General features: G+C 54.6%; 5 protein-coding genes and 1 non-coding gene across 18 annotated transcripts in view; 5 read left to right on the top strand and 1 right to left on the bottom strand.

Annotated features, from left to right (window-relative positions):
- Positions 1–3,661, top strand: part of Nup62 (nucleoporin 62) — a 15,749-nt gene extending 12,088 nt beyond the window's left edge. Inside the window, exon 2 of the mRNA NM_053074.2 lies at positions 312–3,661. Coding sequence (NP_444304.1) covers positions 388–1,968 — 1,581 coding nt within the window. The 5' untranslated portion in view covers positions 312–387 and the 3' untranslated portion in view covers positions 1,969–3,661. The remainder of the gene's footprint in view (positions 1–311) is intronic.
- The window catches only part of Il4i1b (interleukin 4 induced 1B), a 24,435-nt gene extending 11,806 nt beyond the window's left edge, over positions 1–12,629 (top strand). Inside the window, exons 2-9 of the mRNA NM_001171024.1 lie at positions 3,941–4,006; positions 5,776–5,917; positions 8,456–8,691; positions 9,201–9,313; positions 9,814–10,015; positions 10,976–11,044; positions 11,149–11,285; positions 11,408–12,629. Of these exons, the coding sequence (NP_001164495.1) occupies positions 5,881–5,917; positions 8,456–8,691; positions 9,201–9,313; positions 9,814–10,015; positions 10,976–11,044; positions 11,149–11,285; positions 11,408–12,530 (1,917 nt within the window). The 5' untranslated portion in view covers positions 3,941–4,006; positions 5,776–5,880 and the 3' untranslated portion in view covers positions 12,531–12,629. The remainder of the gene's footprint in view (positions 1–3,940; positions 4,007–5,775; positions 5,918–8,455; positions 8,692–9,200; positions 9,314–9,813; positions 10,016–10,975; positions 11,045–11,148; positions 11,286–11,407) is intronic.
- Positions 8,113–12,634, top strand: Il4i1 (interleukin 4 induced 1). The gene is made up of 8 exons (NM_010215.3): positions 8,113–8,141; positions 8,329–8,362; positions 8,456–8,691; positions 9,201–9,313; positions 9,814–10,015; positions 10,976–11,044; positions 11,149–11,285; positions 11,408–12,634. Exons 2-8 carry the CDS (start codon positions 8,350–8,352, stop codon positions 12,528–12,530), a joined length of 1,893 nt encoding a protein of 630 aa, NP_034345.2. The 5' UTR covers positions 8,113–8,141; positions 8,329–8,349; the 3' UTR covers positions 12,531–12,634.
- Positions 12,601–20,904, bottom strand: Tbc1d17 (TBC1 domain family, member 17). Of its 2 annotated transcripts, none has more exons than NM_001042655.1 (17): positions 20,674–20,904; positions 20,261–20,359; positions 20,095–20,166; positions 18,586–18,709; positions 17,700–17,907; positions 17,082–17,193; positions 16,837–16,998; positions 16,096–16,224; positions 15,909–16,012; positions 15,257–15,351; positions 14,820–14,936; positions 14,641–14,741; positions 14,446–14,545; positions 14,028–14,125; positions 13,808–13,924; positions 13,368–13,454; positions 12,601–13,245 (listed from the first exon to the last, which is right to left on the bottom strand). In NM_001042655.1, the coding sequence occupies exons 1-17, from the start codon at positions 20,692–20,694 to the stop codon at positions 13,054–13,056; spliced, it is 1,938 nt and encodes a 645-aa protein (NP_001036120.1). In that variant the 5' UTR covers positions 20,695–20,904; the 3' UTR covers positions 12,601–13,053. The 2 variants fall into 2 exon arrangements, 1 of the variants encoding a protein (NP_001036120.1); XR_391338.4 differs by having other exon boundaries at positions 12,852–13,245; positions 14,011–14,125; positions 20,674–20,766.
- Positions 20,905–21,048: 144 nt separating this feature from the next.
- Positions 21,049–27,246, top strand: Akt1s1 (AKT1 substrate 1 (proline-rich)). 12 transcript variants are annotated; one of them, NM_001382484.1, is made up of 6 exons: positions 22,197–22,259; positions 23,649–23,718; positions 24,396–24,784; positions 25,605–25,682; positions 25,764–25,933; positions 26,417–27,243. In NM_001382484.1, exons 3-6 carry the CDS (start codon positions 24,403–24,405, stop codon positions 26,558–26,560), a joined length of 774 nt encoding a protein of 257 aa, NP_001369413.1. In that variant the 5' UTR covers positions 22,197–22,259; positions 23,649–23,718; positions 24,396–24,402; the 3' UTR covers positions 26,561–27,243. The 12 variants fall into 12 exon arrangements, with proteins under 12 accessions (NP_080546.1, NP_001277624.1, NP_001369410.1 ...); NM_026270.4 differs by lacking the exons at positions 22,197–22,259; positions 23,649–23,718 and adding an exon at positions 21,049–21,173 and having other exon boundaries at positions 26,417–27,246; NM_001382481.1 differs by lacking the exons at positions 22,197–22,259; positions 23,649–23,718 and adding an exon at positions 21,424–21,514.
- Mir707 (microRNA 707) lies at positions 21,524–21,596 on the top strand. Its single transcript, NR_030488.1, has one exon. It is a non-coding gene; the product is annotated as a microRNA 707 (primary transcript).
- Positions 27,247–27,355: the final 109 nt, after the last annotated feature.

Here is a 27,355-nt window from a genome sequence, read left to right on the forward strand (position 1 = left end):
TTTTCACCTAGAGGAAAACCCCAAGTAATATCTGATTAGCTGGCCTGGGTCTCTACTTATCCCTAAGCACTGGGCTCTCATGCCCAACCTTCTGTCCTGGTTCTATCTCATTAGAGTGCCTTCTTGTGAACTGCCTCGGAGCTGCGCGTGCCCAGGAGCACTCAACTCCCATTGGTTTACTGGAATTGGTCAGGTTAGCAAAGGAAACAGCAGGGCTGCTGCCAGCTCTGCATCCAGCCCCACTACCCTCCACACCACTGAGCTTGCCTGTCCCAAACTGCCATCTGACCATGTCACTTCCTCTGCTCTAGAAACCTCCCCAAGGTTGCAGACGCTGACGGATTTGCCCCAGAGTCGAAGTAGCTGCCACCTGAAGATTCCACAACCATGAGTGGATTTAACTTTGGAGGCACCGGGGCTCCTGCTGGCGGCTTTACATTTGGGACCGCAAAGACTGCGACCACCACACCTGCCACTGGCTTTTCCTTCTCTGCTTCTGGCACCGGCACCGGAGGGTTTAATTTTGGGACTCCCTCCCAGCCAGCTGCGACCACCCCTTCCACCAGCCTCTTCTCACTCACCACACAGACCCCAACCACACAGACCCCAGGATTCAACTTTGGAACAACACCTGCTTCTGGAGGAACAGGCTTCTCCCTGGGGATCAGCACCCCAAAGCTCAGCCTGAGTAACGCAGCTGCCACACCAGCCACGGCCAACACTGGCAGCTTTGGGCTTGGCAGCAGCACCCTCACCAATGCCATCTCAAGTGGCAGCACCTCCAACCAGGGGACAGCCCCCACTGGCTTTGTCTTTGGCTCTTCTACCACCTCTGCTCCGTCCACCGGCTCCACTGGGTTCTCATTCACCAGTGGCAGTGCATCCCAGCCTGGAGCCTCTGGCTTCAGCCTTGGCTCTGTGGGTAGCTCTGCCCAGCCCACAGCACTGTCTGGCTCTCCCTTCACACCAGCCACTCTGGTGACTACTACAGCAGGAGCTACACAGCCAGCTGCTGCTGCACCCACTGCTGCCACCACCAGTGCAGGGTCTACACTCTTTGCTTCCATAGCTGCTGCTCCTGCCTCATCCAGTGCTACAGGGCTCTCCCTCCCAGCTCCGGTGACAACTGCAGCAACTCCTAGTGCTGGGACTTTGGGCTTCAGCCTCAAGGCCCCTGGAGCAGCTCCTGGTGCCTCCACCACCAGCACCACCACTACCACTACCACCACTACTACCACTGCTGCTGCCGCTGCCGCCTCTACCACAACCACTGGCTTTGCCTTAAGTCTGAAACCCCTGGTGTCAGCTGGCCCCAGCAGTGTAGCAGCTACTGCTCTGCCTGCCTCCAGCACAGCAGCTGGGACTGCCACAGGTCCAGCGATGACCTATGCACAGCTGGAAAGCTTGATCAACAAGTGGAGTCTGGAGCTGGAAGATCAGGAGCGGCACTTCCTGCAGCAGGCCACACAGGTCAATGCCTGGGACCGCACACTGATTGAGAATGGGGAGAAGATCACCAGCCTGCACCGAGAGGTGGAAAAGGTGAAGCTGGATCAGAAGCGACTGGACCAGGAGCTGGACTTTATCCTGTCGCAGCAGAAGGAGCTGGAAGACCTCCTGAGCCCATTGGAGGAGTCAGTGAAGGAGCAAAGTGGCACCATATACCTTCAGCACGCTGATGAGGAGCGTGAGAAGACCTACAAGCTGGCTGAGAACATTGATGCTCAGCTCAAGCGCATGGCACAGGACCTCAAGGATATCATCGAGCACCTGAACATGGCTGGTGGCCCTGCAGACACCAGTGACCCATTGCAACAGATCTGCAAGATCCTCAATGCACACATGGACTCTCTTCAGTGGGTGGACCAGAGCTCTGCCCTGCTGCAGAGGAGGGTGGAGGAGGCTAGCCGTGTATGTGAGGGCCGGCGCAAGGAACAGGAGCGCAGTCTGCGCATTGCCTTTGACTAGCCACGCGTGAGTGGGGGGAGGGGCTCCTTGGGTTGCAGGGCTGCTGCCTTTCCCGTGGTTGGTTGTTGAGAAAAATGCTCTTTGTTTTGATTCCCTGTTATCAGAAGTGTTTTGCAAAGGCATGATGTTCATGGATATAACCTGTGTGCTCTGGAGACCAATGTGAAGGTCACTGAACTCTCGGCCAGCATTTAAAGAACAAGGGCAAGTGGTGAATCCAGCGCTCCCTTGCAAGCTTCAGCTCTCCTTGTGGCAGAACTCATCCTTCAGCCACTCCAGTACTACTGTGAGGGTGGATAGGTGCTCCAGACGAGAGACTCACCTGGGGTGGAGACAGGCTTCTGTGCGTCTCTAATTCCTGTCAAGCCCGTGTCCTCCAGAGGCTCTGGCACATAGAGTGGAGTCACCAAAGCACCACTTTTGCACTGGCTACCTCTCACTCCTATCTTGTGCGCTTCTGTGGCAGGGACTGACTGCTGATACGTCTTTGAGGCCAAAGTGGATGCAGATTTGCTTCTGAATATCCCAGTGTCAAACCTATCTTAGATCCACAGTGGTGAAGCTGGCAGTCATGTCTATTTTATTTCTCTGCACTCTATTGTAGCCTTTGTGGTCCCTGATCAAAATGTTTGTTGCTTTTCTAAATAAAGGAAGATTTGTGAAACCAGACTTGCTGTGAGTATGGGTAGTGGGTCCAAGCTTTGGCAGGATAGGGCAGGACACAGCTGGTGTGGTGGTGGTACTCCTATGCCGCCCGGGTTGGAAGCGCTGGCTGAGCCATAGGGCCCAGTCTCTACCTTCATGGGGTGGGCAGGCTGCAGGTGTGAGAAGAGTCCTGTCTACCATTGTGCCTAAGTGGTAAGTCATCCATTACCCTAATACGTGCAGGTGTCATTGTGATGTCATCAGCAGTGGGAAATGAACACTGAGGGGTGATTTCCAGATGCTGGTCTCACTTAGGCCCGGCACTTGGCTATAGGACTGGGGGACCTTGAACCAGCAGTGGGGCCACTTGGGTCATGTTGGGTCATGTTGGCACAGGAGAAAGCTGGGGGTGGGATGAGCGGCTAGATAGAGAGGTAGTCGCTCAGTGGCTAAGAACACAGGTTGGCTGCTCTTCCAAGGACAGGACCCTATTTTGATTCAATGCACCCACGTGGTAGCTTACAACCACCCTGTAATTCAGTCCCAGGTTATCTGACCTCTTCTGGGCAGCTTGGGTACCGTCTGCACATAGTGCAGAGATACACATGTAGGCAGAGTCATAAAATCTCAAAGCGTAAAGAACTGGCATTGTGAACGCCTGTCACCCCAGTACTCTGGAATTCCAGATCATCTTGAACTACATTGCTACATAACCACGTAGAGGCAGGGCCAGTGAACTGGGAGGACGCAAGTCCTGACGACCCCAGTGGCCTTCCTGTGATGTGTGACATTTCATTGGTCTAAGACAGGATCCCCCCACTCTAGCCCAAGTTCTTGAATTGTTGTGAACTTCCTGCCTTAGCCACCTAAGCTCTAAGACTATGGGCAAGACACTACAGCCCAGCCCTGCACTCCATGACTTGACTCCCAATTGATTATGATGCTTAGGTCTCAGTTCCTCTAAAGATGTGTCTTATATACATGATTGTCATTGGTGGGCTCAAACAATAAGGGTGTGCGTTTTAATAAAAATGCATTTTAATGTGTGTCCTTGTTCAGGATTGTATATTGGACCTAAAGATGAATTCTATTTTGAAGATAGGGCCTGCATGTATGCTAAGTGCACACTCTGTCCCTGCTACTACATCCTAGTGACCTTGTAGTTTAGAAACATTGAAATTATGCCCTGACATCTGCCCTACTTTGAAGAAAAGAGACTAGATCTCTGTGCTGGGGGAATTGGGGAGGGGTGCCCAGGATGGCAATGCTATTGGCAACCTGCTGGGCATGCCCAGGTTACACTTACAATTGCAGTTTCCTTCTCTAGGAAGAACACAGGCAGATGCCCTGCCTTGCTGACCGGTCTCATTAAATCACCATGAAGACAGCAAAGGTGACTGATTGCATGGGGAGCCTATTCCACACCTCTCCCTGGATAGCCAAGGGCCAGTCTGACCCAACATGGGGGAACTAGCCTGGCCTAGTGTGAAACTCAAGAAAGGGGGAAAAAGTGTAAAATGTCAAATAAGAGGAAGTTGTGTCCATGTCACGCTAAGGCCAAGAGGGAGCTGGAGTTGAAACTCCACTCCTCTGTCCCCTGTTGTCTGCCTAGCAAAGGGCTTTGCTCTATACTGAGCAGCACAGAAAACAAGGTATGGGGAAGGAATGAGTGTGCTTTGCTTTGTGAGACTTGATCTATGTATACCAGAGATCCATCTACCTCAGCCTCTTGAGTGCTGGGATTAAAGGCAAGTGCCCCTACCACTACCATCCAGCCACTGATTTTTTGTTTTTGTTTTTTACAGAGGTCTCTAAAAGTTTTCTAAGGAATGTTACAAGGCAGCATTTGAAAACTGCACACAGATGTGACCAATATATACACAAGCTGTTTCTAGTGTTTATGAGATGTTTTAAGGTTGTTTCGAACCAGAATCAAACCCAGACACTCTGGGTCCTCTCAAGCCTTAAAGAGGTAGTTAAGTTTGCTTAAGTAGCAGCTGATTGAGTGGGAAGGGCAAGTCTACTTAGAAAAGTTGGTTACTTTGTTATAAAGAGGAGTTAAATTTGAAGAGGCTGACATAGTTTTAAAAGGTCTCAGGGCAGTTACTGATTTGATTAAAGGGTCTGGCAAAAGTTCAGCTTCTGAAGGAGAGGAACGCCCAGAAAAAGTGGTCCCACAGAAGGGAAGCATTCCAAATAGCTATCAGTAAAATTTCATTGTAAATACGTTTTTATTTTGAAATGAAGTTTCTCGTGAGTGCTGGAATCATAGTGCACCACCACAGCTGGTTTATATGATGCAGGGATGGAACCCAAGTTACGTGCATGCTAGACACACACATTGCCAACTGAACTGTATGTCATCTAAGTGATGCACGCCTTTCCTCCCCCCATATTTTTTGAGACATAGTACATAGTCCTGACTGGCCTGGAACTCTATGTAGACCAGGGTAGCCTTGAATCAGATCTGCTTGTCTCTGCCTCCCAAGTGCTGGGTAGTTCCTATCTTGGAGGGTAGAAGTTGGCTGCCTGTGGCCTTACCTTCTGTTTGTCAGTAAAACTTTTTGGAACACAGCCATATCCTCATACATTGTAAAACAGACTGCTGGCTATAAATCCTCAAGTATTCACAGGGAAAGTTGACCATTCCTGTCACTAAGGAAACATCTTAAAAAAAAAAAAAAAAAAAAAAAAAAAAAAAAAACACATCCTACAGATAGTGTGTCTGAAAGGTGATTCCAAATAGTCCCATGTCACAGGGTAAGCAGGGGGCATGGTGGCATGCCTGTTAGCCATGTCACAGGGTAAGCAGGGGGCATGGTGGCATGCCTGTTAGCCATGTCACAGGGTAAGCAGGGGGCATGGTGGCATGCCTGTTAGCCATGTCACAGGGTAAGCAGGGGGCATGGTGGCATGCCTGTTAGCCATGTCACAGGGTAAGCAGGGGGCATGGTGGCATGCCTGTTAGCCATGTCACAGGGTAAGCAGGGGGCATGGTGGCATGCCTGTTAGCCATAGTCTTAAAAGGCAACGGCAGAAGAATGGCCTCAGTTTTGAGAACAGCCTAGGCCACAAAGTGAGACCCTGTCTCAAAAAACCAAAACAAAAATAGGCATTCTCTAGAAAATCCTGCCACAGCCTACCAACTGCTCTTCCTATCAGGACCTGGCTTCTCTGGCCTAGCAAGGCTGTAGGAGAAAGCTATCATTCATCCTGGTTCTGCCTGCGCTAAAGGATGACCTCAGTTCCAGGCTGACCAGCAAGGCCATGGGCGCCAGGAGAGCCCCACAAAGACCACCATGCAGTGAGTGTCCCCTTTCTGGGGTAGGGAGGCAGGGTGGAGGCCACAATTGCTCTGTTCCTGTCCAGGCCTGGGTCACCCTACCCCCTCCTTTGGTGACACTGAATTCAATCCACTAGACTTCAGACTGAAAGCTATGCAGTTAGGTCCCAGAGCCCCTCCCACTATCCCTGCCCCTAGGATTCATGGGAGGCACCGCCTGCCGGGATGTGGCACTGTTTCTGTGGATTGGATACAAGCCACAATGGGCAGGGGATCCCCAAAGACCATTTCTACCTAAAAGGCCCATAATGAAGCTGGGTTTCCCAAAGCCAGCAACAGCTGGTGGGTGTGTCACAAATGTACACACTAGTGTCTGGGGTCCTGCCTTTGTTGCAGGACACTTACTTGCTTGCTCCTAGCTTCTGATTCCATGCCCTGCCTTGTTCCCAGGACCTCAGCATAGCCAGGAAAGGAGTCTATCCCAATGGTGCCCCAACCCTCGGCACTCCTGATTTACATTCAATAATACCATTGGCACTAACATGGGATTTGGGAGTTTTAAATATTTATATTTTTGAGGTAGGGTCTCATTGTAGCCCAAGCTGGCCTTGAACTCTCCTGATCATGGGGATAGACTGGGATGATAAATACATGTGGTCACACATAGCATCACTAGCTTGGGATTTGGCAACAATACCTGAATCCATTCTGTTTGCTCCTCAGAGCTTCCTAGGGGAACAGGTGTAGCTCCGATCTCTGACCAGGGACCCAGAAGTGTTCTCTTGAGGCCAGACGTGCTTCAAGGGTTAGGAACACTGACTGTTCTTCCAGAGAACCAGGGCTTAATTTCCAAGACCTTCCTGGGAGCTCACAACCACTGGTCACTTCCATGCCAGCAGATCCAATGTCCTTCTCTGGCCTCTTTGGGCAACAGACAGACATAAACATGGTACATAAACATTCATAAAGGCAAAACTCAACCACATAAGTGAAAACTTTTAAAATTCAAAGCTGTAGTCCCTGTATGCCAGGCCTACCTTTACTCTTACCATGGCAACTTAGGGCTGTCTTACTGGTGCAGAATGAACTCCAGAAGCTGAGGAGGAGCACTGGCAACAGATGCTGCTGGTATTCTTGTCTTCAGGGAAGGGAGGGGGTCATAGGGAGTTTGAGGCCAGCCTGGTATACAGAATGAAATCCTGTCTATAAATAAGTTGAAATGTAATGGCACACACCTTTAATCCCCACACAATGGAGGCAGAGGCAGGTGGATCTCTGATACCAGGACAGCCAAGGGGTACACAGAGAAACTATCTCAAAGAGCCAAAATAAATTCCAGGCTGTGAAGCAGATGTTGCCCACTCCACCCTCCTCCCAGGACTGTCAGTTCCTCTGTAAGACTGAGACCAAGTACTGTGCCAGAGTTCTGCCTGACCTGAGGTCTCCAGCCTGCATGACTGCACTTGCCACAGAGCACACATATACACCAACCACCATCTACTTAATGGGCTCTGGAGTTCCCCAGCCTGCGCTCTCTGTGATTTCCCACCCTAGCTGTTCTCCTAACCCATCTTCTCCCCAACCCCAAGGAAAACCCCCTGCATCCTGTTGCCTCACCTCACCAGTTTTGGCAGAGGCTTCTAGGGTCATTTCTCTGAGGTGTCAGTCTAGAGTCTGCTGCCCAGCAGTACTTAAGACAAAGCAGGAAGGACAAAGGACAAGTGGCCACTTAGCCATCACCAACCAGTCCTGCCCATGTTCCTGCAGCTGCAGCAAACAGGTTCTGGACCTGGCCAGGTGCTATATGCAGGCCCTGACCTGGCTCCATTCCTGCCATTGTGCTGGACCATGTGACATGAGTAGGCCTATATGGGCTTCAAATGTGAAAGGCCCCAGACTTGTGTGTGCCCATTTCATACAGACATTCTTGGAGAGATGGGGAGGGGATGGGCAGACCCAAGACAAAAGTCCAAGAAGCCTAGAGCACAGGGTCCACCATCAACACTGCCACCTGGGTGGGTAGTCCCCACCCCCAGCTTCCCCAAAGCTATTTGAAGCAGGAAGAAGAAAAATAGACTGAGTTACTTCCTCCTGTGATATTTATTCCCATCACCTCCCCCAGCATCTGACCCTAGCTCAGGAAAGCACTTTTAATTCCCGAGGGAGGTGAGTGGGCGGGGCTGGCTACTTTTAAGGGGAGAGTCGCAGAGGCTCTGCTCTGCAGTCCTGCCCAAGAGAGCTGAAGGTAGAGCTACATGGAGGGTGGTGGCAATGACTGGAACCCAGAACCCAAGGCTGGAAAGCAGGAGGGGAGGGAGCCAGGCCATAATGGTCAAGATTAGGTCTGGGGAAATACATGCCCAGAGAGGAAGGAGGGAGACAGGCTGGGGATCCCTGGCCCCACCACATTGACCCCCTACTTCTTCACTCAGACAGCAGCTGCCACTTGAGCCATGGCTGGGCTGGGTAAGTGAGCAGCCAAGAGGAGGAGGGAGTGCTGGGGTTACGGCTGACTCCTGCACTTCTGGTGCCTATGTGCTGACCCTGTCCTTTTGCCAGCCCTGCGTCTTGTCCTGGCGGCCACCCTCCTTGGTCTGGCAGGCTCTCTGGACTGGAAGGCAGCCTCCAGCTTGAACCCTATTGAGAAGTGTATGGAGGACCACGATTATGAGCAGCTACTCAAGGTGGTGACCTTGGGCCTCAATCGGACTTCGAAGCCCCAGAAGGTGGTAGTGGTTGGTGCAGGCGTGGCAGGGCTGGTAGCAGCCAAGATGCTCAGTGATGCAGGACACAAGGTGAGAAGTGCTGCCTGTAGTCCTCAGGGAGCCTTTCCTGCTGCTGGTGGGGAGTCCTGGGTAGTGTGACGGAGAGAAGCTACCCTTTCCTAGAGCCCCCATTTCATTGACCCACTGCACTCCACTTACCCGTCCTGGAGGGAAGGCCTACTTCCTCTTCTTAATGTAACTGTCAAGAGTTGAGATGGGGATTTGGAGGTAAGGGGCCTGAGAAATCCTCAAGGGAGAGTATCCCTCACCTAACCCTAGGAATGAGATTGGGCCAGCCCCAACTCTTCTGTACAAACTAGGAAATCCCCCTCTTCCTGCCTTAAGCTGGGAAGTCCCTCTACAGTCCATCTGCTAGTCTTCCTGCTACAGTCTTGAGACCTTTCTTTCCGAGCAGCCCCTCCTACCCAGAAGAAAGGCCCTTCTATTCTAGGTGTCCTTTACTATTGGGGGCAAGACAGGCAGGGGCTAGTGGGAATGTAGTGAGGGAGCTGAGGTCCCTGTTGGCCGCTTTTCTTTAGGTCACCATCCTGGAGGCAGATAACAGGATTGGGGGCCGTATCTTCACTTTCCGGGATGAGAAGACAGGCTGGATAGGGGAGCTTGGGGCCATGCGAATGCCCAGCTCTCACAGGTGAGGTCCCACCTACCCAGGCAGCAGAGCCCCACCTCTACACCAAGGTTTAGCCAGAGCCCAGTTCCATACCCACTCCCACATTTTGCCAACTCCCGTCCCAGATTCAGGCTCAGCCAATCCCAGCCTCATTCTTGGTCTGGGCTCAACCAGAAGCAAGCTCTATCCCCAGTCCAGGCACCAGTATCTGTGTTTTGAGGTAATGCTTATAGAACTTTGGGCTTCAAGCTACACCTCCAACTCATCTCCAGTTTCACCCCTATTCCCACCCAGTCAAAAGTTGGGTCTAGACCTTACTTCCACTCACACCCCTCAGTAATGCCTTCCGGAGAGCCCGGGTGATCAGTGCCCTAGCCTGCAAGCTGCCTGAGCTCTGCCCCTATCCCCACCCCGACTCCTGAGCCAGCCCTCAGGTCCCCAGTGAGTAGTCTGATGCCCATCTCCAGTGGCCCTCTTATGGTGCCAGGCCAGGCCTCTCTCAAGCAGCCTCCCACTTCTAGGATCTTGCACAAGCTCTGCAGGACCCTGGGCCTCAACCTGACTCAGTTCACACAGTATGATGAGAACACGTGGACGGAGGTGCATAATGTGAAGCTGCGAAACTATGTGGTGGAGAAGATGCCAGAAAAGCTGGGCTACAACCTGAACAACAGGGAAAGGGGCCATTCCCCAGAGGACATCTACCAGATGGCACTCAACAAGGTGGCCACCGGCTTTCCTGCAGAGCTCAGCCCTGCCCCCAAGAGTCTTGTGTCTACTACTATCACGTCTGCTGATGGCTAGCGGGTGTTTTCTCCATCCCTCCAGCTCACCCACTACTGTAGCCCCTGGCACTCACTCCCAGGACCCTCCAGCAACACTGCTACTCTGTGTCCCCATCTGCTTGACTCGGACAGTGCTGTCAGACATCACCCTCTTTTCGTGTCCCAAAAGGATCTTTCCATCCAGATGATCCTGCCTACAACTCCATGTACCTCCCCAGTGCCTCTCAGGCCCATGAGCCAGACCAGCTTTCCCTCTCCTTAGTCCACCTGGTGATCCAGGCATACCCTCCTCTGCTCCTGGAACCCAACCTTCCTCATCCATCACCCCTAAGTCTGTATCCTCGACTTCCACCTTACCCATGACAAGGAGGTCTAGGTAAAGAGGCTGGAGGCCATGTTTGGAAGGAGCTCAAAGATCACTAAATGCCAGGCTGGAGAGCCTGCATATAGCAGGGGAGGCAGCCCTGCTCTCTATACTTTAGAACTACAACTGCCTTCTGCAAGAAAGGGTTAACGGAGGCAGCTGGTCCTTGGGGGCCAGTAGAGGTGGGACTCTAGTGGTTCCTCCTGGGGGTGGGGGTGGGGAGCTAAGGGAAGTTGTGGGTGAGGGGGGACACTACTGAATAGTCTTTGCTGGTAGTATCATCCTCTTGGACTGTGAGAGGCCCTCACCTGCCTATGCCCACAATGGTCTAGACAATGATCTCTACTGGCTTGCCCTCACTGGCCTGCACAAAAACACACGCTACTGCTGACTGGGTGGACAGACAGGGAAACCCAGTATTTGGAGGACTCCCGCTTCAGAGCAGGTGTATGCATCATGAGCTAATGCCTGGGACCTGAAGTGAGGTAAATTGCTGTTCCTGCTGCAACAAGGGTCCTCTGATTGTCCCCACAGGCCTTCAAAGACCTCAAGGCCTTGGGCTGCAAGAAAGCCATGAATAAGTTCAACAAGCATACGCTTCTGGTGAGTGAGGCAAGGTGATTTCCCTCTTCTGTCACAAGAGATAGTTGTGATACAGGGCTCAGCAGGAAAGGAAGGTCTGATTAGTGCCCCTGCCCACTGCACAGGAATACCTCCTCGAGGAGGGCAACCTGTCCCGGCCGGCTGTGCAGCTCCTGGGAGATGTGATGTCCGAGGAGGGCTTCTTCTACCTCAGCTTTGCAGAAGCCTTACGTGCGCACGCCTGCCTGAGCGATAGACTCCGGTGAGGGCACAACGGATGGGGCAAGCCACAAGGCGGGGCAACCTGGGAGGGACAGGGCCAGAGGGGACAGGGCCTTAAGAGTTGGGGTCAGTGTGCCCGCCCTTCTTTGCCCCGCCCTGTAGGTACAGCCGCATCGTAGGTGGCTGGGACCTGCTTCCGCGAGCTCTGCTGAGCTCACTGTCCGGGGCGCTGCTACTGAACGCGCCTGTGGTGTCGATCACTCAGGGGAGGAACGATGTGCGCGTGCACATTGCCACCTCGCTTCACAGCGAGAAGACGCTGACAGCCGACGTGGTGCTGCTGACTGCCAGTGGACCCGCGCTGCAGCGCATTACCTTCTCGCCGCCCTTGACTCGCAAGAGGCAGGAGGCACTGCGCGCGCTTCACTACGTAGCAGCCAGCAAGGTTTTTCTGAGTTTCCGTCGGCCCTTCTGGCACGAGGAGCACATCGAGGGCGGCCACTCCAACACTGACCGCCCATCGCGCCTCATATTCTATCCCGCGCAGGGCGAGGGCTCACTGCTTCTGGCCTCCTACACGTGGTCGGACGCTGCAGCCCCCTTCGCTGGACTGAGCACCGACCAGACCCTGCGTTTGGTGCTCCAGGACGTGGCGGCCCTGCACGGGCCTGTGGTGTTCCGGCTGTGGGACGGCAGGGGTGTGGTCAAGCGCTGGGCAGAGGACCCGCATAGCCAGGGAGGCTTCGTGGTGCAGCCGCCATTGTACGGGCGCGAGGCTGAGGACTATGACTGGTCAGCCCCCTTCGGCCGCATTTACTTCGCGGGCGAGCACACAGCTCTCCCGCATGGCTGGGTAGAGACCGCTGTCAAGTCCGGGTTGCGGGCCGCGGTGAGAATCAATAATAACTATGGGTACGGGGAGGTCGACCCCCAGATGATGGAGCATGCATATGCAGAGGCCAACTATCTGGACCAGTATCCTGAAGGGGAGAGGCCCGAGGAGCAGCAGGCGCGGGAAGAAGTCAGCCCAGATGAACAGGAGCCCTCTCACAAACACTTGTTGGTGGAAACGAGCCCCGAGGGGCAGCAACACGCGTTTGTGGAGGCCATTCCCGAGCTGCAGGGACACGTGTTCGTGGAGACTGTCCCCCAGGAGAAGGGGCACGCCCACCAGAATATATATCCTTCGGAGCATGTACAGGTGCATGGGGAAGTCATCCCTGAGTGGCATGGTCATGGGGGATCTGGCACCCCGCAAATGCACCGAGTGGGGGACCACTCCTAATCGCAAAGAGGAAGTGAGCACCCAGCTCCTAAGCCAGCCCTCTTCAGGGCAGACAGACCACCTACACTAATAGCCCACAATAAAGTTATTTTTGTTAAACCACAGGCTCACTTCCCTCCACAATGCACTGGTTTCCAGAATATAACTGCCCTAGGTGGGGCGACACTTGAGTGAATGAACACTACACCGTGGTGAAGAGATCAGAAGCCATTGGATGCTGGGGTGCTGACAGATCCTGACTGGAACAAAAACCCAGCAACCTTGAGGCCAGCATGGGCTATGAGCAAGATGGGAAAAGCAAAGTGTCCTGATGCCAGCCAGCGCAGTCAACCAAGAACGGTTTATTGCCTCACAATGGCAGCAGCTGGTGGGCGGGCACTCGGGAATCCCGGACCTCTAGGAGGACCTTCCTCCATTTCATTGGCCGGCTCATGGTCTCACTTCGCTCCAGGCCTCCTCCATGGACATGGAGCTCAGGACCTGTCAATCTGCAGGAACCCGGTCAGATGCACCGGGCTAGGAGTCAGGCGCCATCCTCGTCCTCAGGCAGAATCTCAAGACTGCTGTCAGGCTGCGGGATCACTTCCTCAGGCAGCGGCGGGGGCAACGGGGCCCGAGTAGGTGACAAGGGCATCGGAGATACCGGAGGAGATGGGCTACTAGGCTCTTCTGGCTGTGCCAGCCCCAGGATCTCCTGCACATTGTGTGGCAGCTCCTGTGGGGAGAGGAGTGGTCCAAGAGGCTAGTTGATGGGTGAGGGTAGAGTCAGTAGGTGTGGGAGGAGGAAAGTCTGGCTGGGGAGCCATGGGGTTTATCAGGTAAGCACTAAAGACTCACTGGGCAGGCCGTCAGCTGCCTGTACAGAGCCTCTGCCCGTGTCAGCACATCCTCCACACTCAGCTTCATGGTCAGTTCATTGATGTGCTGTGGGAAAGGGAAAGTCAGGTCCATGCCTGCACTCTGGTGATGGACAGAAGCAGACTGGTGCTAGGGGTATAGGGTCCAGCTTCAGGAGTCCCTGGCCTGCCACAATCTTCCATAGCATTCCCTGCTATCACAGGTGGATGCTGAAGCACACAAGGAAGAGCCCTCACTGGGGAGGGGCAGGCTCCTCTCCTTCACTGCTCTATAAGTACAGCCTAGTAACCTGGTAAGTGGGAAAAACAGGCAGTTCCAACCCCATCCAAAGCGATCAACACTCAATCCCAAGGCTAGCAGCATACATTGCAGGTGGACTCCACATCTAAGTTAGAGTAGAAGGTGGGAAGTGCCCTCACCTTAAGGATCTCATTGGAGCCAAAGCCAGACAGCATCAGGGTGTCCCGTTCCATATCCAAGATGGCACAGGCCACCAGCAGGTGCAAATTGGGGCCAGGAAGCCCTGTCCACAGCACCTGGGGTGTCAGAAGGAACCCCTGAAGCCCCATCCTGACCTGCCCATATGCCTTCCACCTCCCAGTCCTTCTACCAGCCCTCTCACCCCAACTGGCCGCCCACCTCCCACAGCCGGAGGACATCAGGAAAGGGGAATTCCCTCTTGAACCAGATGAGCAGCCACCGGAAACAGAAGCACAGCGAGCCCGAGTCCTGAGAATCTAGAAGAGGAGCACTGGCAGTTAGCCTTGCCCACAGCTAAATCGAGCTACAGCCCAGATCACAGTGTGCTGGACAGTGGGACAGGCAGATGACAGGCATGACTACACACATCAATTCTCCTGCTCTATGCAGCACTACCATCCACTCCCTACCAAGTGAGCCACAGCCATCCTTGCCCCTTCAGCAACAAGGAACTTAGCAGGAATGCTATGACCCTAGCTGAGAGTCTAGAGAAACCTCACCTGGCCCAAGGTGAGCAGGCTGCCCCATCCCCTAGCCTTTGAATGCCAGGTTTTCCTTGGTCTCACACAGGACCTACCCAGGAAATCACAGAGTGGCTGATCCAGCACCCGCAGAAGCAGCAGGAGCTGCCCAAGCTGCCGCTTCATAGTCTCCTGACTCTCTTCAAAGTTCCCATGCTGCAGAGAGCAGGAGGTAAGTGTGAGGGCAGAGCGCAGACTGGATACTTAGCAGCTGTCCCTAGCCGCTCCCCCTCTCCCATCCTGCGCCTCACCACAAGTTCCATGAAGCCGCAGAAACACCAGAAGGCATCTACTTCGTTCTGAACAACGAAGAGGATCGGGGACAGGAGGTCACTCATACCCTGAACGTAGCCTGAGGGAACACGGGGTCAGCTGCCACACCCTGAGCACCCAGAGCACTCTACTCTCTCCCCTTCAGTGCAGTGCTCACCCAAGTCGAAGTGGTACATGCAGTAGGTAAGAAGGATATCATGGAGCAGGCTCAGCCCAGGGTTCTCAGGGCCTTCATAGAACTTGTTAGTCCTGTCCGTGCGGCTTACATCTCTCTCTGTGGAGTCCAGCATGGCAGGAACATGAACAAGGTCAGTAGGTAGGCCTTCCTAGCTAGTCAGAGGTAGCAGCGATAGTTCCCTGTATGCTGGCAGCCCTGAGCTGCTGGGCTCATGCTAGGGTGAGGATGGAGCTTCCCCACAACCTATTACCGCCACCCACAACATGAGACTCTAGTATGCCTAGGGAAACAGAGGCACAGAGAGGTAAGGCCACCCAATCTCCCAGGGAGAGCTGACAAGGCCCCAAGACAACCTTCCCAGGCACTGCAGCTCACCCCACCATATCAACTCCACCACGTTTCCTGGCCCCACCCACCAATGAGGCTTCGGTATCCATGCAGCAGTGAGTTCCTCCGCTCCTGCTCAGCACTCACAGACTTCCACTGCAGCTTCATTCGGAAGTACTCATCCCTGAGAGGGGAGGGACACGGGAGCTAGGACCCCTGCACCCAGAGGACACCTGGAAAACACTTGCCCACATCATCACTCCTCACGCCCTGCTCTGCCCACAGAGGCCACCTGCCCAAACTCCCTTTCTTCTCTCCCGATGCTTCTCTACACAGGACACCCTGTGGGCTTCTGCTAATGTGTGTCACCACCCCTCTCTCTGCTGGACAAGCTTGCCCAGGGACACTAAGGCCTTCACAAGGGGCCAGACACAGCAGATGCATGACACCCACAGGAAGGAGCTGACAGCCCCTGCAACGCTGTAAGAACTGCAACAGGGCGGCAGCGGAGTGAGGGGTGCACCTAGTCAGGAGGCAGCCACAGGGGGTGAGGCTGTTCACTGCACAGAGTGTCTCCAAACCAGCATTTGTATAAGAAGCCCCAATACAGCACACACTAGCCCTACAAAACAGTAGGGGGCTGGTGCTGGCTGCAGGACACCATGACCCTGACGACTGGGAGAGGGTGAAGCCTTGGGGTGAAGCTGTCCAAGGCTGTGGGAGCCACACTTTCCCACTCACGTTTTCTTCCGCACATGCGCCTTGTGCTCTTCAGCTGAGCTCTCCCAGCTAAGGTACCCCAGAAGGAACTTCCAAGCCTCTCGACGTAGGCCAGGGCTGAGACCCTGAGGGTGCGATGGAGCAACAGTCAGAGGGCTTCCTCCTAGCCATCTGCCGCCCATGCTAGCCTGCACCCACTGACACTCACGCCTGAGAAGATCCGGTTTTTCAACTCAGGGACATTCTGCAGGCGACCCTCGGGGCCCACGTAGCGGTTCCACTCTTCCTCTGTGACTGGAGGAGCACGCTCCACTGTGGGACGCTGCCCCAGCTCCACCTGCAGGACACAGGCCAGGTGAGTCCTAAGCCTTCCTGGGCCAGGGAGGAACCCTAAAGACACGTTCTCTGGCCAGCAGGAAGCTTCCAGGAAAGGCACAGCCAGGCCTGAGGCAAGAGGGTCACACACTCTAAGGCCAGGCTAGGAAACTGAGAAGTCCAGTCCAGAAGACCAGACACGGCTGGCAAACTAGTTCAGTAGGGGATGAGCAGTCTCATGTAGATCACCAATGAGGGGCTGGGTGTGTGGCTCAGTGGTAGGGCATCCGCCCAGCATGCAACAGCCCCTGGGTTGGACATCCTCAGCAAGGAAAAACATCCGCCAGGAACACCACATACAAGTGACGTCTTTTTTGGAGTTTTTTTGTTTTGGAGACAGGGTTTCTCTGTGTAGCCCTGGCTGTCCTGGAACTCACTCTGTAGACCAGGCTGGCCTACAGGTGGAACTCACAGAGATCCACCTGTCTCTGCCTCCCAAGTGCTGGGATTAAAGAATGCGCCACCTCGGCCCTGTGTGAAGTCACTTCTTAAGCAGCTCCAGATACTGTTTCCATGTTACCAAGGAGAAAACTGACACAATAGAAAGTCCCAAACAGGATCACTTGACACTCACGCAAGAAATGACCTCAAAGCCAGGCTCTGGTTCATCATCTGGCAGCGGGGGTAGGTTAGGGGAGGAGGCGCCCTCAGGGTGCGGCTGTAGGGCTCCCCGGAAGAAGTTGGTCACTCGAGAGAAGCTACTGAAGGTGGTGGAGTAGGGGTCCTGAAGGAAACGCTGGGGATAGGATAGGCAACAGGTATCAGAGCAGTGCCTCTGGCTCTCACCCATCACACCCACGCATGCCCAGGGACACTCACAGACACCACATTGGAGCTGTCCTGGTCAAAGAGCTGCAGGTGGTGGAAGGAGTCGGACAGGGCAGAGGGGTCCTGGGGGAAGACCAAGTAGAGGCGGGAGTCCTGTGGAGAGCTGGGAGGAAGGGGGCACACAGGTGGCTACAGGTGAAGGGCCCCGTGGTACTAGGCCAGCCTGGCCACATTTAATCCAGGTACTGCAGTCCCTTTCCTAACCACTGAAATGCTACTGCAGGGAAAGGCCCCAGACCAGAGCTGGGCCTTGGAGGCCAATGAGGTCTTTATACTCCTGGGCCAAGTTGGACTGACTCAGGGAGGCACCAATGAATGGCTTTGTGGGGATGAAAAGACACTTCCTGTGTACCAGGAGACTACTTCTGAAGTCCCATAAAGATGGGCCAGTTCCTCTCTCTCTGTCCTCACTTTCAGTCCCACGTAACCTACACTGGCCTTGAAGTCCCTTCTGTCCCAGCCCTCCAAGCACTGGGACTGCAAAGGGATGCGTCTGGATATTCTTAGCGCCTTCCGACCAGAACTGTGCTTCGACCATGTCCCGAAGCCTCCAACTGCAGCTGCAGAAGAACACACCAGCTCACAGGCCCGGCTCAGGCAGAAGCTTACCTGGCCAACAGCAGGTATCGGCTAAGGACTCGGAGCAGGGCTCGGGTACCCCCTCTGTGAAAGTGTAAGGCAGGCAGGGAGCCTCCAGCCTGGGTCACCAGGACCAGGTAGGCCCAGCTGAGGCCTGGCTTGGATCTGCGGATGGACTTGAGCTCCCCCAGGCTCACGGAGAAGGCCCAGGAGCTCCGGGAGGAACTGGGCTCTGCACCTGGGGGGAAGCAAAGAGTGGTTGGTGCTGTGAGAGAGGCGAAGGGTGTGTAGATCCACGCAGTGTGCTCTCTCAACAGCCTTGTCATCTGAGGCCTGGCTAGTAGCTACCCTCCCCCAGGCCTCTGGACCTGGGAAGAAGCCTGGTGGGCCACATGTCCGTTCCAGAATGTTCCAGAACCTTCTGTTTGAAAACTGTATTCCTCTACTTGGCACGCAAAGGTAAATCCACCCCTAGTCCTCTGGCTGTCTCACCTCTAGTGGCCTCTTTGCTCCAAGTCCCTACCTGAGCCACAACAAAAGGTTTGAGAAGCTGAACATGGTGACCCTCACCCTTTAGCCCAGTACTTGCCAGGAAGAGGCAGGCAGATCTCTGAGTTCAAGGCCAGCTAAGACTACAAAAGAGGCTACAGAGTAAGACCATGTCTTTAAAAAAAAGAAGAAAAAATAAAGAAATTACCCTGTGGTTAGCTGCTTGTCAGCCCTTCCACAACCCACAAACCTGGAAACCCCTAGGAGAATAACTCATTGGAAATGTCCAGAGCCAAGCCATTCTTTCCTAGGCCAGAAAGGAAGCATCTAGATGCCACCTTGACTATGGGCAAGGAAGCCATTGGAACCATGATCATGAAGGGCAAAAATGTGGTCCCCTAGACCACCATGGAACAGTTCCACCTACCTTTCCTGGGCTCTGCCAGGTGGGGCTGTGGCCGCACCGTGCTAATGACAGCCCAGTCAGGTTCATAGCCTGGGTCAAAGGTAGGTTCCTCCTCTGAGGTGCTGGGCTCACCCCGACTCGGGTCCTGGGAAGAAGAAATAACAGAATGAGGACCTGCGGTCTCAGGGTTTCCAGCCTGCAGCCTGAGAGCCCAGTGGGAAAGCGAGCTGCAGGACAAGGAGGGAATGAGGCGGGAGGGAGACAGCTTCATGGTGGCTGGCAGAAAGCCAGGCTACAACCCTACGCTTATGGAGTCAGGAGACAGCTGCTACACAGGTAAGTGCACAGAGACCACCTGCAGTCACAAGACCAACAGTCAGTCCTGACTTCAATGAGAAAGGACAGGCTCAGGGCTGGAGAGATGGCCCAGCGGTTAAGAGCACTGACTGCTCTTCCAGAGGTCCTGAGTTCAGTTTCTAGCAACCACATGGTGGCTCACAACCATCTGTAATGGGCATCTAAAGCCCTATTCTGGTGTGTCTGAAGACAGTGACAGTGTACTCATATAAATATAATAAATAAATCTTTAAAAAAAATAACCCTTTATTAAAAAAAAGAAAGAAAAAATAACCCTTTATTAAAAAAAAGAAAGAAAAAAGAAAAGAACAGACTCACACCCCTGCTCTCAGCCCTTTCTGTGTTCTTGTCAAGATTCCTCTGTGTCCTTCTGACTTTTCACTGTAACTGAATAAAGAGCTTCAAGTGGTAGCCATTGTCATTGTAACTAGCTGTGAGTCTACAGGGGGCACTGATGATGGACAGACAGGGGATACTGTTGAGCAGGGCCAGACATAGGCTCAATGGGTAAGACAGATGGCCTAAGTTCAGTCCAGAGAACCCACAAGGAGAAATGAATGACCCCTCCGAGTAGAACACACACAAATAAGCAAATAAGTCATCTATGGCCAGAAAGATAGTGTAGTAGTTAGCAAGGCTTACTGTACAGTCCCAGAGACCAGAGTTCAGATCCCAGTCCCCACATACCATCCAAAGCTCCAGCATGTGTCTGCAGTGCTGTCTTCTGCATGCACTCACAGGTAGTGCACACACATGCTCACACATTCACACCCCCTCCACACCCCACACAATCTAAATCTTTGCGCTTAGTGAGAGGGTTCTGGACTTGCTGCCAAAACCGGCAACCTGGGTTCAACCCTGGAGCCCACTCGGTGGAAGGAGAGAACCTGCTACCACAGGTTATCCTCTGACCTCCACACACCCACACCGTGGCATGTGAATGCACACACACAATAAATAAATGTAATAAATAAACGTAAAGCAAACAGAGAGGAAAGAAAGCTGCCTCAGACCAAAACTAGGCCACACCCCTTGAGAAGTCTGAACCCAGCAGGGTCCCCTAAGGAGCCAAAAGGATATGGCATTAGGTCATTTCAGAAAGCAAACAGGCTCACAGGTTCCCGAGTACTCCCTGCCTTCCACTAGAGTGGGGAAGAGGAGCGAGTCGCCTACCTTCTTGAAGAGAATCTGGGTTGGGTCTCCAGCCTCCTCCACCGGAGCCCAGTGCAGAAAGACGTCGCTGTCCTGAGGGACATGGGGAGGACTTAGTAGAGTCACCCGAATGCCCCTCATCCCTCAATTCGAAGTTCCCACACATGTCACCTCCATCCCGGCCCACCTTTTCCACCACTCGTATGACGCCGGCGATGAGCGAGTCTGGATCCTGGTGTTTCCGGGCGCTGGTGTGCAGGTACACGCCTCCCTTTTCAAACACCACCTAGTGAAAGCCAAGGGTCTAAGGGAGGCGTTTTCCCCAGGGGCGGGGTCTAGAGCCCCTGACTGACAAGCGGAGATGGGGCGTGGCGAGTCTACAGTCCCGCCTCGCACCCCAGATGGGCGTGCGTTTTCCAGGGGGCGGGGCTAAGGGAGGCTCTCCCTAAGGACTGCGGAGAGTGACAACAGCATCGTAACTAGAAGCTGGTGCTTGCTAAGTTGACTCGGCCTAATCCCTGCACAGCAGAAGGTGGAAGCGGACCATCAGTGGGGGGCGTCTCCTGTAGATGAGCGAGGGAATGATTTCCAAAGTCTTACCCTGTAGCTGGATCCTTCCATTGCCGCCGCGGAGGTTCCACTGCCCCTATCTCCTCCTTTTCCGGGTCAACTTGGTGTCATATCCGGAAAAATAACGCTCCCTTCCAGGCTAGATAGTGGTAGCGTCCCCGAGGTTGTTAAGGCTGCAGTGGGTGAGACCATCTGTTTGAACAGGGTAGTAGAAACTCGAAGACATAGGTCACGAGGTGTAGAACGCAAAGTTGGCAAGGGTCAGCGGGACGGCGCAGGCGCACTGCGCCACTCTCGCCACGAAGTAAACAAGTAGGAGGACCCATGCTCGCAGCCCAACTCGTGATCGCTCGGGAACGCCTCCTTGGCCCTCTCCATATTTTATACTGGCATCGAAGCCAATACTGTGCCGTTTTTCTCGAGGACAAACCAGAGCGGCTTGGTGGAAGCCATGTTAATGCGGGGCACTACCATCTCTTTGCGGGGCACGACGGCGGGGTGCTGGAAAAGCGAAACGGAGAGAGGAAAAGGTGAGAGAAGCGGTATGGCACCAGAGGCGCTGAGGGGCTCGGGATAAAGGGTGAAGCCGTCAGTGCTCCTGGAAACGAAGCTGCCCCAAATTTCTGAGTCACCGTGGAAAGAGGACTGCACCACCATCTTGAAACTGGGCAAACCGAAGCAAGAAACGCTGCCATATTGAATCTTTGCCAGCTTTGTGTTAAAGGGAACGAGCGAGGGCCTAGAGGAGGGGGTCTAGTGTGGACGGAAGGAAGTGTCCATATGCTTTATAGGCATATGAAGCCATACTAACTGCCACGTCGGGACGGGAGCAGACGTTGAATACGAACGAGGGACGTCATGCCGCTTGCGTGTGAGCATGGGCATGCAGTCATGCCGCTTGCCTACGCTTGTGTGAGCATGGGCATGCGGTCATAGTTGTTGCGGGCAATTCGAAACAGTAGCAAAAGTCTTTTGCCGTATTTTCCATCCGTGGGCACCCTTGCTGTCGCTCTTGCCCACGGCTTGCCGACGGAGCTTCTAGTTGCTATTTTGATTTGAGGCATGCAGGATAAGGGAGGGGGAGTGTACACAATGGAGGAGGGGCAGCCACACGGAAATGACGCAAGAAGCCGCCATGCCTTTTGAGGGCGGCGACGGCGCCTGGCCGGCCATGCTGGCTACGGGCACGTGAGTGGAGGCGGCGTTGTGAGCTGGGGTTTGGGGAGGGTCTGGCCTTCCTGAGGTTGAGGGGCAGTGGGAGGGCGAGCCCCCGTGGGAAGGGTATGGACTGCATAGGTCAGGGGGGCAGTGATCGTCCTGCGACTCCTGGCCGACTGCTGAAAGAGCTCACGCTCAACCCCATGTGTCTGACTCGCGACGAAGTGTAGACGAGCTTCACTGCGGGGGTGCCGACGGGCTGGAACCCTCACGCTGGCGGTGAACCATGTCCATACGGCTGTGTGTGCTGGGGGTCGCGGGTGGGTGAGGGGGCGCCCCGGGCGGGACTTCCGGTCCCGATCCCCACCGGGGGCGGGATTTCCTGTTGTGTTCCTAGAGCAGGGGCCTCTCTGGGCTGCGGGCGTGGTGTAGCCCTGGTCGGCGGCCTCACTTCGGTGGTAGGATCCTTCTTGGACGTCCCGCACCGTGTCCCGTGCTGCGGCCGTTTTCTTTTCTATCTCTCTTCACAACTGTCCTGGGAGGCCTGCACCTTCCCGCTGGACAGCTCCCCCTTCCTGGTTTGCCCCAGAGTCTTGCCTCATAGGAGGCCATAGGCCTAGGAGGTTGGAGTAAGTTGCCCTCATTCCAGCCGCCTTCACAAGTCATTCACTCGGTGACACTGCTGCTGTGGCTGCCCCCGAGATCTCGTGCAAAGAGGCTGAGACTTGCCACTCTTTGCCCTCACGAAAGTGAGGACCGAAGCTGTGTCATCTTGGATCAGTCACTTTCTTGCCCTTAGCCATAATCCTAAACTTCCAGCCTCCTTTATTAGCTAGGAGAGGTGGAAGGTGTGTGTAGGAGTTGCTGGGCGCCTTTTAAAGCTGTAGGTAGGACTTTGAGGCCCAGCAGACAGTAGTGTCAAAGCACTGCAGCTTTCTCCCTCTCCATGGAAAGATGGGATGGGGGGATGCAGTCTAATGAGGTAGGCAGGGTGGAGCGCAGTATTGGCAGAGAAGGCTCTAGACACAGACTGCTCTTCTCAGTGGTCAGCTCTGCCAGTATAACAGTCAAGAGCCTGGATTCAGAGCTTCAGGCTGTAAAGTGGGGTGTCCATTGCTGATTCATGGAGGAAGTGAGGGGTTGCTTAGGAACGGTGATCATCTTCTGGTCCAACATATGAGTCGTTCCCACTTTGGTGAGTCAGGGGCAGCAGAACAGTGTGGAGTCTGTGCAGACTGGCTTTTTAAAGTGTGAGTGACAGGAGCTTGCAAACTGCATCCATATTTCTCTTCACTGTGGTCCTGGCGGGCTTAAGTTGCTCCAGTGATGGGGTGCTCACCACCTCTCAGTTCTCAGCTGCCTGGGAGCCAGTGAGTGGTCCAAGGTCACACTAAATCATGGTGGGACTCCAGATCCTTGTGCGTCAGTTCTGTCTGATGGGGAGACAGGCAGCAGAGTAGCTGTCACAAGCTCTCCAAGCACCACAGAGCCCTGCACGGCAGGGGCTGAGGAGATGTAGAAGCTGAAGCTGTGATTCTGGGCACAGAGCAGCTTGCATCTTCCTGTGCCCACCTTCAGTCCAGAGCTCATCTCTCTCCTGAAAGAATGATCCCAGAGAAGGCGGCATCTCCCTCACCTAGTGATTGGAAAGTTGGCAGTGACCTGAGAACCAGTTATGTGGGTGTGGGGTCCACCTGGTCCTGGTCACTCTAGAAGGCAGAGTTCCACTGCAGGGGGAGAGGACCTACTGGACCACGTGAAAGAGGAAGGCATAGCACTGGCCAGGCTGCTGTGCTGCAGAAGCCATGCAAGTCACCTGTGGTTTTTGTTTTGTTCTTTGAGACCAGATCTCTGTATCCCAGGCTAACTTCAAAGCCGTAAAAGTCTTACTTCAGTCTCTGAGTACCATGCTTTCAGGTGTGTGCCACCATACCTGGTTACACGTGTATTAACATGCTGCACACCATGGGAAAGGTGCACATGAAATTGGTGTAAGTCTTCAAAGACTTACGTTAGGCTGGGCATACAGTGCTTCCCATCTCCAGTTGCAGGGACTCCGGTAGTGGAGGGAAGTCGGTTGCAAAGGTTCGGTGCCAGCCGTATATTAAACCCTACGCAGTTCAGCTGGCGCTTGCAGGCACTTACTCACCAAGCTGGGGTTTGGTCCCCAGCAAACTAGGCGTGGTGGTGTGCATGTGTGACTTGAGCACTCAAGAACTGGATGCATGAGAATCGGGACTCCAAAGTTACCTTTATACACATAGTGAGTTTGGGTCCAACTTGAGTACTTGATCCTGGCTCCCAGAGTATTAAGAAACCAAACTAAATAACCACAAACCAACTTGACTCTAATGTTCATAGCCAAAACAGATGGAGACTCGAAGGCTTTGGGTAGTTCCTGTGTGGAACAGGATGGGGCCAGAAAGCAAGCTAGGACTGGGAAAGATCCCAGGGGAGACAGGTGTGGGAATTGGGGGAGCTCAGCTGGGACGGCCGCGTGCCGTGGAGGGGAGTTGCATTGCAGTAGTTGCCCCTCAGGATGAGGAGTGATGGTTGCGGCATCCTGAGCCCCTCTATCCTGCTCTGGCCCACAGGGCTCGGATGGCGTCTGGGCGGCCAGAGGAACTGTGGGAAGCCGTCGTGGGGGCCGCCGAGCGCTTTCAGGCCCGCACTGGCACAGAGCTGGTATTACTGACTGCAGCGCCACCGCCGCCGCCCCGCCCTGGACCCTGTGCCTATGCCGCCCATGGCCGCGGAGCCCTGGCAGAGGCGGCCCGACGCTGCCTCCACGACATCGCACAGGCGCACAGGGCTGCCACTGCCACCCGACCTCCTGGTCCCCCACCAGCACCACAGCCGCCCAGCCCTGCTCCTAGTCCACCACCTCGGCCAGCCCTGGCCAGGGAGGATGAGGAGGAAGATGAGGACGAGCCCACTGAAACAGAGACATCTGGGGAGCGGCTGGGCGGTAGCGATAATGGAGGTGAGCTAATAGGGCTGGCACTGCAGTGGGGTTGCTGGTTAACTGGACACTTGTCCAGGGTGTTCTGTGGGTCCTTGGCGCTGCATTCCTTCCAAGCCTCACACAAGAGCCAACCACTTGATGGGAGTAATAACACAATAATGTTGTGCAAATGTAGCACACCAGGGTTGGGAGATTGCCTTTGAGAGCTTCTTGTCTGGCCAAGCAACTGGTGAGAAGTGCGGGTGTTTCTGGAAAGGGGTAGGGGCTGCCATCCCAGCCAAGGGAGACACAAGTTTCCCAAGAGTGGGACATTGCTACAGCTGCGGAGGCCAGGGCTGGAGATGGTTACAAGTACACATCTCCTGGCATGTTAAGGCCAAAGACAGCATTTTCCATACCCCATGCCATCCCACTGTGGGCACCTGGGTCTAGGGACTGCTGTTTGGGGAGAATAAGGAAGTTGGATGCTTCTCCCAGAAAGTACTGTCACCACAGGACTTTGAGGAGTGAATGGGAGTTACTCATTTGCCATCATTGCCTGTGGCTGGCACCTTGCCTTTCCTAAAGAAGCCTGCCTTCCATGAAGGCTATGGGCCCTATACCCAGGTGTTCTGGTATCAGATCTTTGAAACCAAACTCAGGGAAGTGACATGGTATTGGGATCTTTTATTTGTCCCCACCAGACCATCTTTCTTTGGGAGTTATTTTTGGGCCATGTCCCAAGCACCATTTTGACTCTGGTAGTACCTGATAATGGGAGGGACCCTCAGTGACCAGGGAGGCAAATGAAAAAGTGTTGAGACCCGGGGGCCGACTGCAGGGCCTGTCTCCCCCTCAGGTCTCTTCATGATGGATGAGGATGCCACCCTCCAGGACCTGCCCCCCTTCTGCGAGTCAGACCCGGAGAGCACAGACGGTGAGGATCCTGGGTTGTCCAAGCCCTAGGAGGCCAGGCAGAGGGTAGGGGGGCAGAAGCTGAAGCTTCCCTGTATCATAGACGGCAGCCTGAGCGAGGAGACGCCCGCCGGTCCCACAGCCTGTCCCCAGCCCCCGGCCACAGCCCTGCCTACCCAGCAGTATGCCAAGTCTCTGCCCGTGTCGGTGCCAGTGTGGGCCTTCAAGGAGAAGAGGACAGAAGCCCGATCGTCAGATGAGGAGAATGGCCCGGTGAGGGGGGGAACGAGACAAGTGTTCTGCCGAGAGGAGCCCCACTGTAGTTTAGGAGAAAGGCCCCTCCCTCGTCTATCCAAAGTCGTTTGGGAGGGAGTCAGGGAAACTGAAGCTCCGGGTTAAAGCAGTGGTCTTTGGCTGGACTGCCCTGACCTGGCGCCCCCTTCACAGAAAACTCCCTAAAGTAGAGGGGACAACAAGGCACTGAGTGATCACATGACACCCCGCTCGGGGCGCCAGCGCCTTCATAGCTGCTCTACATATGGCAACCCCCTAGATTCAGGTGGGATGCCTGCTGTCTTGGCCGAAGCGTGGCCGGACCGGGCACCTTGCACTGGGCTCCTGCTTCTTAGCAGTGGTAGAGTTGAAGAAGGAGGTGGGATGCGGAACGTGCCGGTTCGCAGCCTGCAGGACAGACAGTCCGGAATGGCGGGCTTCCGGGAGGCGGGCCCTGCACACTGACAGTTTCCTTCTCTACAGCCCTCCTCGCCCGACCTAGACCGAATAGCGGCCAGCATGCGCGCGCTGGTGCTGCGGGAGGCTGAGGACACCCAGGTCTTCGGGGATCTTCCGCGGCCGCGGCTCAATACCAGCGACTTCCAGAAGCTGAAGCGGAAATATTAAGCGAACAGAAAGCCTTGGCCTGCGAGAGGCCACTGCCTCTCGGCCCAGCAAGAGAACAATTCTTTCCGGGATTGGCTGGCTCAGGTTGGGCGGGGCCGGTTCTAAACGCTCCAAGGGTCAACTCTGTTTCTTGCCTAGCAAACGAAGCTTTGCCCGCACAGCCTTGACTCGCGGCCCCAGGGCGGAGCCCAGCTGCGGGAGCTGCCGCTGCTCAGCCAGTGTCGGGAAGAGTTGCCCGCCAGCCTTCCAGAGTTCCCCTACCCGATTGGTCCCGGCCTCCTGGGAGTGTGGCCAAGCCCTCCCTAACCCAGAATTGGCCCGAGGCCTTTAATTTCTTACACTACTAGGGCTGTTAATCAATTGTTTTTGTTTTTGTTGTTTTCTTTGCCTGAGTCCTGACAATTGTATCCCGGTTCCCCAGGGGACAGTCTGGGTCCCTCTCTGGTCTGACGCTCCCTATAGGTTCCACCGCACGACAGCCTGTCCATCAAAACTTGTCCTGTACCCAGGACAGTACCAGCTTCCTGTCCCCCGACCCTAACAGGTGCCTTAAAAGGCCCTCTCCCACCCAAGGTGGGGGGGCCAGGGGGGCCTCACTTTCCGGCCCTAGACTTGGGTGCGGGAGAGTGGGATGGGGGTAGGGAGGGGCGCTCTGAGATTAAAGTTTTACCTCTGACTAGTGAGTTCGTGTTGTGTGTGAGTGTGATGCTATGAAGCGTTCATGACAATTAAATGAAGTTCAGGGTTCGACACCCAGTCTTGGGGGCGTAACTGTGGGAGCGGTAGAAAGGCAAA

This window comes from Mus musculus, chromosome 7 (assembly GCF_000001635.26).
Source record: "Mus musculus strain C57BL/6J chromosome 7, GRCm38.p6 C57BL/6J".
Taxonomy (NCBI): Eukaryota; Metazoa; Chordata; class Mammalia; order Rodentia; family Muridae; genus Mus; species Mus musculus.

Excerpts from the sequence above, each read along its gene's own strand:
- Il4i1 (NM_010215.3), top strand. Across the intron at positions 11,045-11,148 it reads TCAACAAGCATACGCTTCTG|GAATACCTCCTCGAGGAGGG; the intron begins GTGAGTGAGGCA and ends CCCACTGCACAG. Across the intron at positions 11,286-11,407 it reads TGCCTGAGCGATAGACTCCG|GTACAGCCGCATCGTAGGTG; the intron begins GTGAGGGCACAA and ends CCCGCCCTGTAG.
- Tbc1d17 (NM_001042655.1), bottom strand. The coding sequence starts at position 20,694 with ATGGAAGGATCCAGCTACAGG. Across the intron at positions 16,999-17,081 it reads ACAGCTCCAATGTGGTGTCT|CGTTTCCTTCAGGACCCCTA; the intron begins GTGAGTGTCCCT and ends TCCTATCCCCAG. Across the intron at positions 14,126-14,445 it reads GCCACTCTGTGATTTCCTGG|ATTCTCAGGACTCGGGCTCG; the intron begins GTAGGTCCTGTG and ends CTCCTCTTCTAG.
- Akt1s1 (NM_001290694.1), top strand. The coding sequence starts at position 21,761 with ATGACGCAAGAAGCCGCCATGCCTTTTGAGGGCGGCGACGGCGCCTGG. Across the intron at positions 21,832-24,395 it reads GCCATGCTGGCTACGGGCAC|GGCTCGGATGGCGTCTGGGC; the intron begins GTGAGTGGAGGC and ends TCTGGCCCACAG. Across the intron at positions 25,934-26,416 it reads CAGATGAGGAGAATGGCCCG|CCCTCCTCGCCCGACCTAGA; the intron begins GTGAGGGGGGGA and ends CCTTCTCTACAG.